Source organism: Stenella coeruleoalba (assembly GCF_951394435.1).
Source record: "Stenella coeruleoalba genome assembly, chromosome: 20".
Lineage (NCBI taxonomy): Eukaryota > Metazoa > Chordata > Mammalia > Artiodactyla > Delphinidae > Stenella > Stenella coeruleoalba.
Window position 1 is genome coordinate 36,091,417 of NC_137166.1, and position 12,531 is coordinate 36,103,947.

The 12,531-nt window shown below is 34.4% G+C and overlaps 1 protein-coding gene across 7 annotated transcripts in view; it reads right to left on the reverse strand.

Moving 5' to 3' along the window:
- The window catches only part of PHKB (phosphorylase kinase regulatory subunit beta), a 193,905-nt gene that overhangs the window by 150,062 nt on the left and 31,312 nt on the right, over nucleotides 1-12,531 (reverse strand). For all 7 annotated transcript variants that reach the window (XM_079906270.1, XM_079906276.1, XM_079906271.1 and 4 more), the window contains 3 exons: nucleotides 12,373-12,472; nucleotides 7,321-7,428; nucleotides 4,476-4,556 (listed from right to left, as the gene is read on the reverse strand). In XM_079906270.1, the coding sequence (XP_079762396.1) occupies nucleotides 4,476-4,556; nucleotides 7,321-7,428; nucleotides 12,373-12,472 (289 nt within the window). The remainder of the gene's footprint in view (nucleotides 1-4,475; nucleotides 4,557-7,320; nucleotides 7,429-12,372; nucleotides 12,473-12,531) is intronic.

A 12,531-nucleotide genomic window follows, 5' to 3' on the forward strand; every position in this document is an offset into this window, starting at 1 on the left:
TTAACATAAACAAAAGAGGGGACATCACTACATTTCCCATGGCAATTAAGAGTAAGTAAAGGAATACGAAGAGTAACTCTATGTTCATAAATTTGATAACCCAGATGAAACAGACCAATTCCTTGAGAGCCACAATAAAACAAAACCAACAAAAAAAAAAAGAAACAGATAATCTGAATAGACCTGTATCTATTAAAGAAATTGAATCAATAATTATGACCTTCCAAAACAGAAAGCATCAGTTCTAGATGGGTTCACTGGTGAATTATACCAAACATTTAAGGAAGAAATTTTATCAATTCTCTACAATCTCCTTCAAAGGATAAAAGCAGAGGGAATACTTCCTAACCCATTCTGGGAGGCCAGCAATACCTTAACACCCAAACCAAAGACATTTTAAGAAAACTACAGACCAATAACTCTCATGAACATAGATGCAAAAATCCTCAAAAAAATATTTGCAAATTGTGCTTCCTTGGTGGTGCCGTGGTTGAGAATCCACCTGCCAATGCAGGGGACATGGGTTCAAGCCCTGGTCTGGGAAGATCCCACATGCCGCAGAGCAACTAAGCCTGTGTGCCACAACTACTGAGCCTGCGCTCTAGAGCCCGCAAGCCACAACTACTGAGCCCGTGTGCCCTAACTACTGAGCCCAGGCTCCACAACAAAAGAAGCCACTGCAAGGAGAAGCCCATGCACCGCAACAAAGAGTAGCCCCCGCTCACCACAACTAGAGAAAGCCCGCACGCAGCAATGAAGACCCAGTGAAGCCAAAAATAAATAAATTTATAAAAATATATATTTGCAAACTGAATCCAAAAAAGTATAAAAAAGAATTACACCACACCAAGTAGAATTTATCTCAGGCATGCCAAGCTGATTCAACATTAGAAAATCTATTACTATAATACATCACAACAAAAGACTAATAAAGAAAAATCACATGATCATTTCAACAGATGAAGAAAAGTATTTGACAAAATCCAATACTGATTCATGATCAAAAATTCTTGGTAAACTAGGAATAGAGGGGAACTTTCTCAACTTGAAATGGACTATCTACAAAATATATACAACTAAAATCATATTTAATGGTGAGAAACTCAATGCTTCCTCACTAAGATCAGGTACAAGGCAAGCATGTTCCTTCTGGCCACTCCTTTTCAAGATCATACTGGAAGTCCTTGCTAATTTAATGGGGCAAGGAAAGGAAATAAAAGGTATTCAGATTGGGAAGGAAAACATGAAACTGTCTTTGGTGGCAGATGACATGATCATCTATGCAGAAAGTCCAAAACAATGAACAAAAAACCCCTGGAACTAATAACCAAATATAACAAGTTGCAGGATACAAGTTTAATATATAAAAGTCAATTACATTCCTATATATCAACAATGAGCAAGTGGAATCTAAAATTAACATCCTCAAAAATGAAACAGGTATAAATCTAAGGAAATATATATAAGATCTATATGAGGAAAACTACAAAACTGATTAATGTCATCAAAGAAGGACTAAATAAATGGAGAGGTATTTCATGTTCGTGAATAGGAAGACTCAATGTTGTAAAGCTATCAGTTCTTCCCAAATTGATCTATATATTCAATACAATCCCAACCAAAGTACCAGCAAGTTATTTTATGGATATTGACAAACTGATTCTAAAGTTTTTACAGAGAGGCAAAAGATCCAGAATAGTCAACCCAATTTTGAAGAAGAACTAAGTCGGAGATATCACACTACCCAATTTCAAGATTTACTATAAAGCTATGGTATTCAACACAGTGTGGCACTGGCAAAAAAATAAACAAACAGATCAAAGGAACAGAAAAGAGAGCCCAGAAATAGAACCCCATAAGTATAGTCAACTGATCTTTAACAAAGGAGCAAAGGTAAAACAATGGAAAAAAGACAGTCTCTTCAACAAATGGTGCTGGAACAAATGGACATCCTCATTAAAACAAAAAAATGAATACAGAAACAGAACTTATATCCTTTACAAAAATAAACTCAAAATGGATCATTGACCTAAATGTAAAAGCAAAACTATAACTCCTAGAAGACAACACAGGAGAAAATCTAGATGACCTTGGGTATAGTGATGCCTTTTTAGATAAAACGTCAAGGAAACAATTTATGAAAGAAATAATTGATAATCTGGACTTCAATACAATTAAAAACTTGCGCTCTGTGAAAAATAATGTCAAGAGATTCAGAAAACAAGCCACAGATTGGGAGAAAATGTTTACAAAAGACACACCTGATAAAGCACTGTTATCCAAAATATACAAAGAACACTTAAAACTCAACAAAAGAAAACAATCTGACTAAAAAAAAATTAATTAACATTCTATGTTTGCAATGCATATTTATAATTCTCCAATTCTGGTATTCTAGCCCTTGAATACTTATAACCCATACCTTTGTTTTATATCCAATTATGAAATATATCCATTTGGATTTTCCATTAAACACCATGTTCTAAATTCTTCCACCATTTGTAAGTACTTCTGAATTCTGTTTTTCACCATAAGACCACTGGTTTACTATGCTCTAGATCTAGAAACACATCTGTGGCTACTGTGTCTTCTTTATCCCCCATATCATTCTGACACCAAGGTCTGCTATTTTTCACACAATTTTTGTTGTCAGAAAGGTTCTGTGAATCTTGACACAGTATCACAATTCTCATGTCTAACATTCAAACCCTCCATCATCTTCCCACCCTAAGCCTGCATGCCTATATGTACTCCACAGTCTGACAGGAAGCGTAGATTCCAATTGGGCTTGGTCTTGCTCATTTCAACTGAAACACTTTTCTATGAACCTTCCTTTAGTCGCAGTTCAAATCTCCCCTACTTGGTGAAAACTCTGACTTCTTTCTCCTAACTCAAACTGCACTAGACCACAGTTCTTAATTTTTCTTTGTTTAATGTGTTTTTCCCCTCCACCTCTAATTAGTATTCAGGTCTACCATCTCTTATTTACAATATGAAAATCCCACAAACTCTGAAACTCGTTTTTTCTTAACTCATTTGTCAGCAAAACCCATAACTGACCTCAGATTATCTGCCTTATTTATCGCACTTTATGTGAATATGCATATGTCAATGTAAAAATATTAAGGGGCTATGTATGTGGTTTTGCCCTAAACCCTGCTGGGGTTATAACATAAATAAGGTATCTTATCACCTTTTCAAAACACACAAAAAACTTTGATATCTAAAACTTATTTGGTCCCAAAGGTTTCTTTTTTTTTTTTAATAAATTTATTTATTTATTTTTGGCTGCGTTGGGTCTTCATTGCTGCGCACAGGCTCTCTCTGCTTGTGGCGAGAAGGGGCTACTTTTTGTTGCGGTGTGTGGGCTTCTCATTGCAGTGGCTTCTCTTGTTGCGGAGCACAGGCTCTAGGTGTGTGTGCTTCTGTAGTTGCGGCTCACAGGCTCTAGAGCGCAGGCTCAGTAGTTGTGGCACGCGGGCTCAGTTGCTCCACGGCATGTGGGATCTTCCCAGACCAGGGATTGAACCCGGGTCCCCTGCATTGGCAGGCAGATTCTTAACCACTGAGCCAGCAGGAAAGTCCTAATTTCTTATCATTATTGTTTCTTTATTATTTAGCTACACTTCTAAATAGGTTTTACTTATGTGTATTAAAAAGGCACAACTGGATGAATGTATAAGATTATGAACTACTAGAGGGCAGGACTACATGTACCACTTTCACAGCACCCTCAGTGCAGTTCAGTGATGACTTTGGTGTTTAGTATATGATACAATTGTTCTCCCTGCATGGATCACAGGAGAAAAATAATAAGTATATAATATACCTGCTTTTTGATGGAATTCTCATTGTATATACCATCTCAATAATGAAAGCTTTTTGCTTCAACTGTGGTCATATTTCAAAATGTGTCAGCACGTGGGTCTGTCTGTGTGTTTGTTCAAGCATTATTGCCTATGAAAGAAATGTTTCTCAACTTTGTCATATACATTATTTTCAAATTTCCTAATAAGAATAAGAAAATGGTGCTTATCTTTTGGAAAGCATCAAGAACTCTACTGAGGTTGGACAAATAAAAATAACAAAATATAATAAACGTATTTTTTTACTTTTAAAAGGATGGGTTACAAAAAGCAATGATATGAAAGAAGACATAATAATTCTAAGAAAATCTGCAAATGCTATTTTATTTTCATTGTTACTAAAATTTCTGAAAGTTACAAGTTTTTATCTCAGATCACTTGAAATATAGCCTTCAGAGGAGTAAAGTTTTATAACCTGTTACATATTTTGTTCATTTTTAAAGTGCTTTGCATTGAAAATATAAAGACTTTTTGCCTGAGTATCCAAAATCTAGTATCTGGCTATATGAATTTAGTAATCCATTTTATACAACTAAAAATAAGTTTGAAAAAGAAGAAAGATATTCTCAGAGATGAAATTTACTACTAGAGAATTTGGGGAAATCATACCTCATCAGTGTTATAGATAATCTGGAGTCCTGAGGAAATCATTTCCACAAGGTAAAGGAGATAGAGTGACACTGCATTTATCTGAAAACAAACATTATAATAGGTTAAAGGAAACAACAAAAATACTATGTTATGAAATTAAATGTAAAAGCTAAAATTACAAGTCTTTTGCTCTAGTAATGGCATATAAAAACTATTCCCTTTCCTATGAAAAATAAAGGAGCTATGGATTTAGTTCATAATAATAAAAGCTCAGCTTTGTATGTAAAACTCTAAAATCCTCAAATTCATTGTGATGGTTATTAACAGCTGATTAGGGACTATTTTTACAACATTTGCTTTCTAAGATTTATTTTTAAACTCTAGATCTGAGTACTTCTACTTTGAAACAGTTTTGCCCCACAGGCTATGTAATGTCAATCCAACTCAAATGTATGTAAATGAAAAAACTGTTTGGCAATTAAGACATTAGGACTATGCCAGTACACCATAAACAATAGGCAGTGCATCTTGTATTCAGAGAATACAGAACTTATGTAAGCAACTGCTGGAACACAGTAATCAATAATTTAAAATCTATTTATGAACAAATGAGTTTTTTCTCTTAGTTTATTAGTTTATTAAAGATAAACATTATATGATCTAAACAAAACAAAGAAAAAGACAATAATGTCCACTTTAACCAAAAATAAAGATTCTCATAGAATTCTGAATAGGATGTGTAAATTTTTTAGAAAAAACAAGCAGTGAAAGATAAATACTACAACATGGACAAACCTTGAAAACATTACACTAAATGAAAGAAATCAGTCACATAAGACCGTATGTTGTATGATTCCATTTATATGAAATGTACAAAATAGGCTTATTCACAGAGACAGAAAGTAGACTGGTAATTGCTTAGGGCTGGGGTCTTTGAAGGAGATGGGGAGTGACTACTAATAGGTACAGGATATCTTTATGGGGTGATGAAGATGTTCTGAAACTGACTGTGATGTTGGCTGCACAACTTTGTGAATATGTTAAAAACCACTGAGTTATATACTTTACATAGGCGAACTGTATATTATGTGAATTATATCTCAATAAAGCTGTTATGTAATAAACAAACAAATAAATAAATGGGAAGCAGTGAAAATTTTTCATTTAGCCAAGAAACTGCTAACTTGAGTTAAAAACAAAGAGAAGGCAAGATGTAATTTTCTCCCCATATAATTCTAACCCAAAAGGTTATTACCCAATAACAGCCTTGGTACCTTGTGCCTTCCTTGACTCTCCTCCAGTCCTTTTTGAATAATTGACAGAAAGTTGGGGCAGAAAATTATTTGTGCCCTAGATGCCTTGGACAAAGCAGCCCTGTGCTGCCAGGGCCTACCAGTGGGGGTAGCTCTCTCAGGAACCAGGACTATTGTGAACATCTCCTGATTTCCCAGCACTCAAAGTCCAGTGTGTGTCGGGGGTCTTGTCAAGGTCCAAGTGGGCCACATAAAAAGACAGAGTATTCCAGTTTTTAGGTATTTTAGGTCAACATCAACTCTTGACGGACTTTTCTCAGATCACAGTAGGGAAGAGTTTCATCCCATTGCCAAGGTCACCCAAATATTTTCTTAGAGCACTGACACTGGCCTGTCAGAAATGACCTCAAAGAAATTTCATTACTATTGACAGCCACTTACAAAAACACCTCAAAGAGCTCACTGCTCTGAATTTCAGGAGGCTTCTGTGAGAAAATAACAGTAAGTGGTAAATTGTACAGGGACTACCAAATAACAGGTTGACCAGCATTTATTTGAAAGCTACCGTGTGCCAGGCACTGAGCTTAAATTCTGAGCTACAAAAATAAGTGAGCCACTATCTTCTGAAAACCCTATGTCAATAGTAAACATATTCGTCAAAGCAAAAGGTACAGAAAACCTAATTAGGTGATAATTACAAGGAGAAGGTTGAGCAGCTACATATTCATGTAACACTAAAACTCCAAGGAACAGGTTACAAATAAGTGTAAGAGTTTCTGCTGCCTAGAAATGGGGACACAACTTTCTGTGTTTGGAGGAGTCATACTTAAGTAAGACATTTCAGATCTCTAGAGAGAGAGGAACTATACAAAGGAGACACTCTTATTTTAGTAGGAATATATGAATAATAAGTATTCTATCCTAAAGACTACAGAACCAAATGATGAACAGGAAGAAAATCCATTAAAGATAAACAGCATATATAATATTTGTATCCTAGAAACAAGGCAATAGGATGTCCTGCTAAAAGGAGTACACAGATGTGAGAGAAAAAGTGAAAACAAAACAGTCTTATGCTGTATTCTTAGCATATAACATTTATATACAAAATTTAATATAGTATGTAAGATAAAATTTATAGACTCCAGAAATGCCTTTGGAATTACATTTTAGTGGTATGTTTTTAACGTTATTGAAGGTTGATATATTAAAAATGAACTGTCATGTAACAAAAACTTCTGATTTGCTGTTATATTACTGCTAATTGTCTTTTATTCCCTAGTTCCTAAATATTGAAATTCCTCTAAATTTGGTAATAAGAACAAGCTTTTGTCACTGAAAGAGCTGTAGGATTCCTTCTTCTAGATAGTAATAATATTATAATCTATCCACCTGCCCTTTTTGCTTTTGGACCAATAACACAGTCAAATTTAATGTTCAATCACAATACCTAATTCAGTCCTGGTGGGATTTCTTCATTTCGTGGTTGATTTTCTACTACTGTTTTGAACAATTTATGAAATCTACTTTTTAAAAATTGTAAATAGCCTCAAATCTTCTATGATGTAGAGTATAAATGGAGAAGAAAATTTGTAATCTTCTCTTTTTACCTGAAGATGACCATATTCCTCATAGGAGAGAATCTCATCTCCTGTATGTACGTTGAAAACAGAGTGAAGGCATGTTGTCGAGCGTGGATCCTGCTTAAACTGCTGGACCTAGAATCAAATATAAAATTTGAATAATGCTACTAATTCACATTTTTATCCAAGATCAGAGATTATAAATTATTTTTCAAGACACTTTTTAATGGGGAAAGCAACAGCTTATAGACAGAGGATAGAAAAAAGCAGAAATGTTATTACTTTTTCTAAAGAAACAAAACACAGACAACTCATAACTAGTAATTTAACAGTTAACACGATTGTTAAATACTTAATTGATATTTCACAAACATAGCAACTCAAGTGTAATAGGGAGCTTGTTAATATAGTAGCATTGGCTTTTGTAATGTTTTGCATCTTATTTTAGAGTCAAATAACGGTTTACTCTGTTGGACAGGATTTCAGGGATTGTATCCCACTGTACTGCTATTTGGAAATGCTTACATGACACTCAGTGAAAGAGTGCTTCAGGCGACATTCTAATTCAGTAAGTGTTCAAAACTTCAAATGCTTTTTCTTTCTCCAAGGATCACAAATTGTAACCCATGCTCTTGTCAACGTGTTTTCATTTCTTTTCCCACACATACTCTCATTTCTAAGGCACCAATTCCAAGCAAATATAGGCCATACCTTTACTTATTAACCAAACGAAAAATTTAACCATTTTAGAATACTAAGTAATTACTAAATGACAAAAAGACAAACTCCAAGAACAAACAGATATTAATTCAATTCGGCAAACATTTACTGACCAGTTATATGCCAAGTATGCCAAGTACTAGTTCCTGGAAGTATGAGATGAATAGGAACAGAGAATGAATAGAATAACACATAGCTCTATGTAAGGCAATGACTTTCTTCTCTATTTGATGGTATCTGGGTGTTCATGATCTTGTCTTGTTTCACTTGGCTAAGGAACCACATAGAACCATATTCTCTTCTCTACCTTCAAATTTCTTCTCCATCCTTAAAGTCTTATCTCAAAAAAAACCCCACAAAACCTTCTTTTATAAAGCCCCTTCTGAACCCCAACTAAAATTCCTTCCTTTGGACTCCTACATCAGGGTGCTTATCACTCAATTGTTTCTCCAGTCTTTTATTTTCATTAGTTGTCTGTATCTCCCACTATCTTACAAGCTTCTAGAAGTCACACTATCCAATATGGTAGCCACTAGCTACATGTGACTAATTAAATTAAATTACAATTATATAAAATTTAGAAATTCAGTCCTTCAGTTACACTGGCCCCATATCAAGTATTCAACAGCCACATATGACTAGTGACTTCTGTAACTGTTCAACACAGTAACAGAGAACATTTAGATCATCACAGAAAATTTATTTGACAGTACTGTGCTAGAGAGCTAACACACCTTTGCACCCCCAAGAGCCCTGCACAAACAAATAAGCTCTCCCTATGGTTGAAATCAACAAAATGAAAGTCAGGACCTATCAAAAGATAATCAGAAATGAGAGAGTGAGGGTAAAGGTAGGGATGTACACCCTCTATCTATGTAGTGACCAAGCTATCCAGTGTTAACTCAGAGAAGGTGAGAAGGCTACCCCTTCTCAGTATCTGAAACTGCTGGCAATAGTCTTAGACCAGCGGTCCCCAACCAGGGACCGGTTTCATGGAAGACAATTTTTCCACTGATCCACTGGTGGGGGTGTGGGGGGTTGATGGTTCAGGTGGTAATGAGACTGATGGGGAGTGGCAGATGAAGCTTCAATCGCTCGCCCGCTGCTCACCTCCTACTGTACCGCCCAGTTACTAACAGGCTGCAGACCGGTACCCATCCACGGGCCAGGGGCTGGGGACTCCTGTCTTAGACTACACAAATAGAAATCAATGTGGTCACTACTTTCACAGTACCATGACTATTATCTCAAAGTGCTGAACATTATTCTGGGCTCATAGACAAAAATGTGGTTAAATTAAAACAAAATACATTTTGCCCACTTGATAAGGATCTAGATGGATAAGGTTTTCTTAGTTTAATAAAGTGATTGCTGCAGTTGACAAGGCAGTGTTTGTCATTTGTCTTCAAGACACACAAGTACCCAGCATGAGAATTTATATTCATTCAATCACTGTGTCAGGGGAAAAGCAATTACTAAATGATTAAAGATGCTCAAGTGGGGAATTATATAATTATGCTTTGAGTCTTAAAGCTGTTAAAGACAAATAATTTAAAATTTCAGAAAAAATAAAAGACCCAAACTCTATAAGCTTTGACAATTAATGGGGCATACTGTATGTAAAATATAGACAAAAAGTACTCTTGAAAGCAGTCAAAATCAAGAGGACATCAATTAGTATTGTATGATATCTGGCATTTGGCAAGTAAAAATAAAGAATAATCAAAGTAAAATTTTCTAGATTAAAAAAATCTAGAATAATGTTTTTTATTCTTGTATTTTATTTAGACTTTTCCTGAAAATTTTAATCATTGTGAATAAGTAGTTTATCATTCAGGAAAAGGTACTGAGTATGCTGTCATCCATTCTTAATTTATAGACTTAAAATATGCACTTAGGTGGGAAAAATCATCTCATAAGGGAATCCTGGAAAAATAAACTTTATAAAAGTTTAATGATTTCTCATGAATTAGAAACTACTTGGTAGCATTTTAAATAAATTTTTGAAGGAGATAGAGACAGCAACATTCATAGCCTATTGTAAAGCAAATCCCTGCCTGCTGAACTACTAACTGCAGACTAAATCAATTTTGAAATCTGAATGCTTCTCCTTAAGAAGTGTTAATAAAAATAGGTATATGAACATTTAAAGGTAAAAAACGTCCTAATGTTAATAAGTAGAAATTAATACAAGCAGCAAGCCAATAATAGAAATCAGATTGCTCTACATTCTTCAAATCAAGGAAAACTCTATTCACTCAAATTCATAATAAGTTAAAATATCTCCTTTAGGTAGTATTATTAGAAAATATGTCAGGAAGCATGCTTTACAATGAGAAGCAACAAAAGTGGAGAGCCTTAAACTTTCGAAGTCATGATTTTACTTCAGAAGATGAGCCTTAAGGTTAAAGAGCACTTGAACACTACAAATATGTTTTACTTCAGTTTTAAGTGAAGGCCAAAAGATATAATTTCATATTTAAAAATATGGTAACTGGGGGTGGGGGTGGTGGGATGAATTGGGAGATTGAGATTGACATATATACACTAATATGTATAAAATAGACAACTAGTAAGAACCTGCTGCATAAAAAAAAAAAATTCAAAAATAAATAAATAAAATGCAATTAAAAAATAAAAATATGGTAACAGTCTCTACTGCTATGGAGTCATTAAGGAAATGGTGAGCACCAATAAGAGGTGAAGGTATGGTGGGACACACTGAGCTGGGTGCATGGTTCATTCCAACTGAGTCGTATGTGGATTACAGTAATATCCTCCATGCCTACTCTAAAGGTTATGGGACTCAAGAAAGATTATAACAATGAAAATGTTTTAAAATTTATAAAACCCTACATTTTGTAGTACGCAGAAATACCTAATCCTAATGTGACCTACACCTTCTTACAACTCACACTTATTTTAATGGTCTACCATCATTCCTACATAAGGCAAAAAATGATAATCCTTTGTAATTTAAGGAATTCAAGACAGCTTAAGTCACATTCAAGTGTATTCAAAAGAAAACATAATTGTGAATACTGGTTAGGAAAGTTGAATAATATTTAGAAAAGGACATTAACAATTGGTTAAACAAGCCACAAAGAAAAAAATTTATATTACATCATTTTCTTCCTTTTGATAAACAATTATAATTTAAGTCCATCAGCCTGGTTAGCAAACATACGAAATTCATGGCTCTCACAATGTTTCCTTGGGAGAAAAGTTGAATTCATAGACATAAAGCATTCATGAAATGATAAATGTGAAATAAACAGTAAACTTTTCACATAAGAAAAAATAACTTAAATCACACTTACTTCAATCTATATGACATGCAAGTTTAATTCAAATATGTCAATATGACATAATACTTTATTTCAAACATTGAAAAACCTTTATAATAATGATTTGCAAAGTTAAATCTCAGTAGACAGATTACAGGTTTTTCATATATCTCTTATTATCAGCTGTGAATAAATTTACTTTCTCTGCAAACTAACATTGTTTGGTTGCCATTTTCTGGTGACAGAATATAAGTTGTTTTTTTTTTTTTCATTTTGACTTCAGATACAGGGCTTAAAAAAATGTGCTATCACAAAAACAATATAGTATTCATATGATAGAGATATACAAAACATTAAGTGATCAAAATTGCCTGCATTAATTACTGAAGTGCATCTTTGCTAATGAATCATCAAACCTGAGAGTGGTCTTGGGAAACCATGACGCACTGATGTAAATATTCAATATATGGATGCTTACTATATTAGGACCTGGAAACACAGAGGTGTATGTAAGTAGGGGGAATATCACATTATATTTGTATAGACCTTTACAGTTTAAAAAGTTTTATTATGCACATTATTTCTTTAATTTCCAAAATAACCATGTAAAGTTTGCTGTTTTCTAAGCCTATAATTCCTGCCCTCTTTACATGTAAATGAATGAAGTTGTTATAGCCTTAAACTAAAGTTCACTTAAGCCAGAGTACTCACATGTCCAAAAGGAATTTTGATAAGGATTTTCTTAAGTAATACAATATTGGTTAGAATTATGGATATCGTGAGGTTCCTGAGAAACTGAGTATTTATCAAGCAAACACCAGATGCAAAATACAAACAAATTCAAGCCCAGATAACAGTTCTCAATCAATCTCGCTTAAGGTATTTCTTCAATTTCAGTATTTCAAAACCCTGGGCTGGGAAGGCAGAGCTGTTTTAACCTATCTAGACTGCCCTAGGACGTGGCTTTACCTTTTGAAAGTACATTCTTCTTCAGAAGATGCTATTGCTATATTGGTTAAATTAATGCCTCAGAATGATGTGAGAATTTCAGCCCACACTATAGTGTTTTTACCTTATCGGCCTGACGCATATAGCAGTAGAGAATTCCTCTCATGCATTTTATAGCCGAGTGCTCCAGTTCATGGGTCCTTCCCTTGTCATCATCAATGCGCCTGGGTGAGAGAGATAACTCATGAGGCAAATTGAAAATGCATTTGAAAAGGAAGCACAG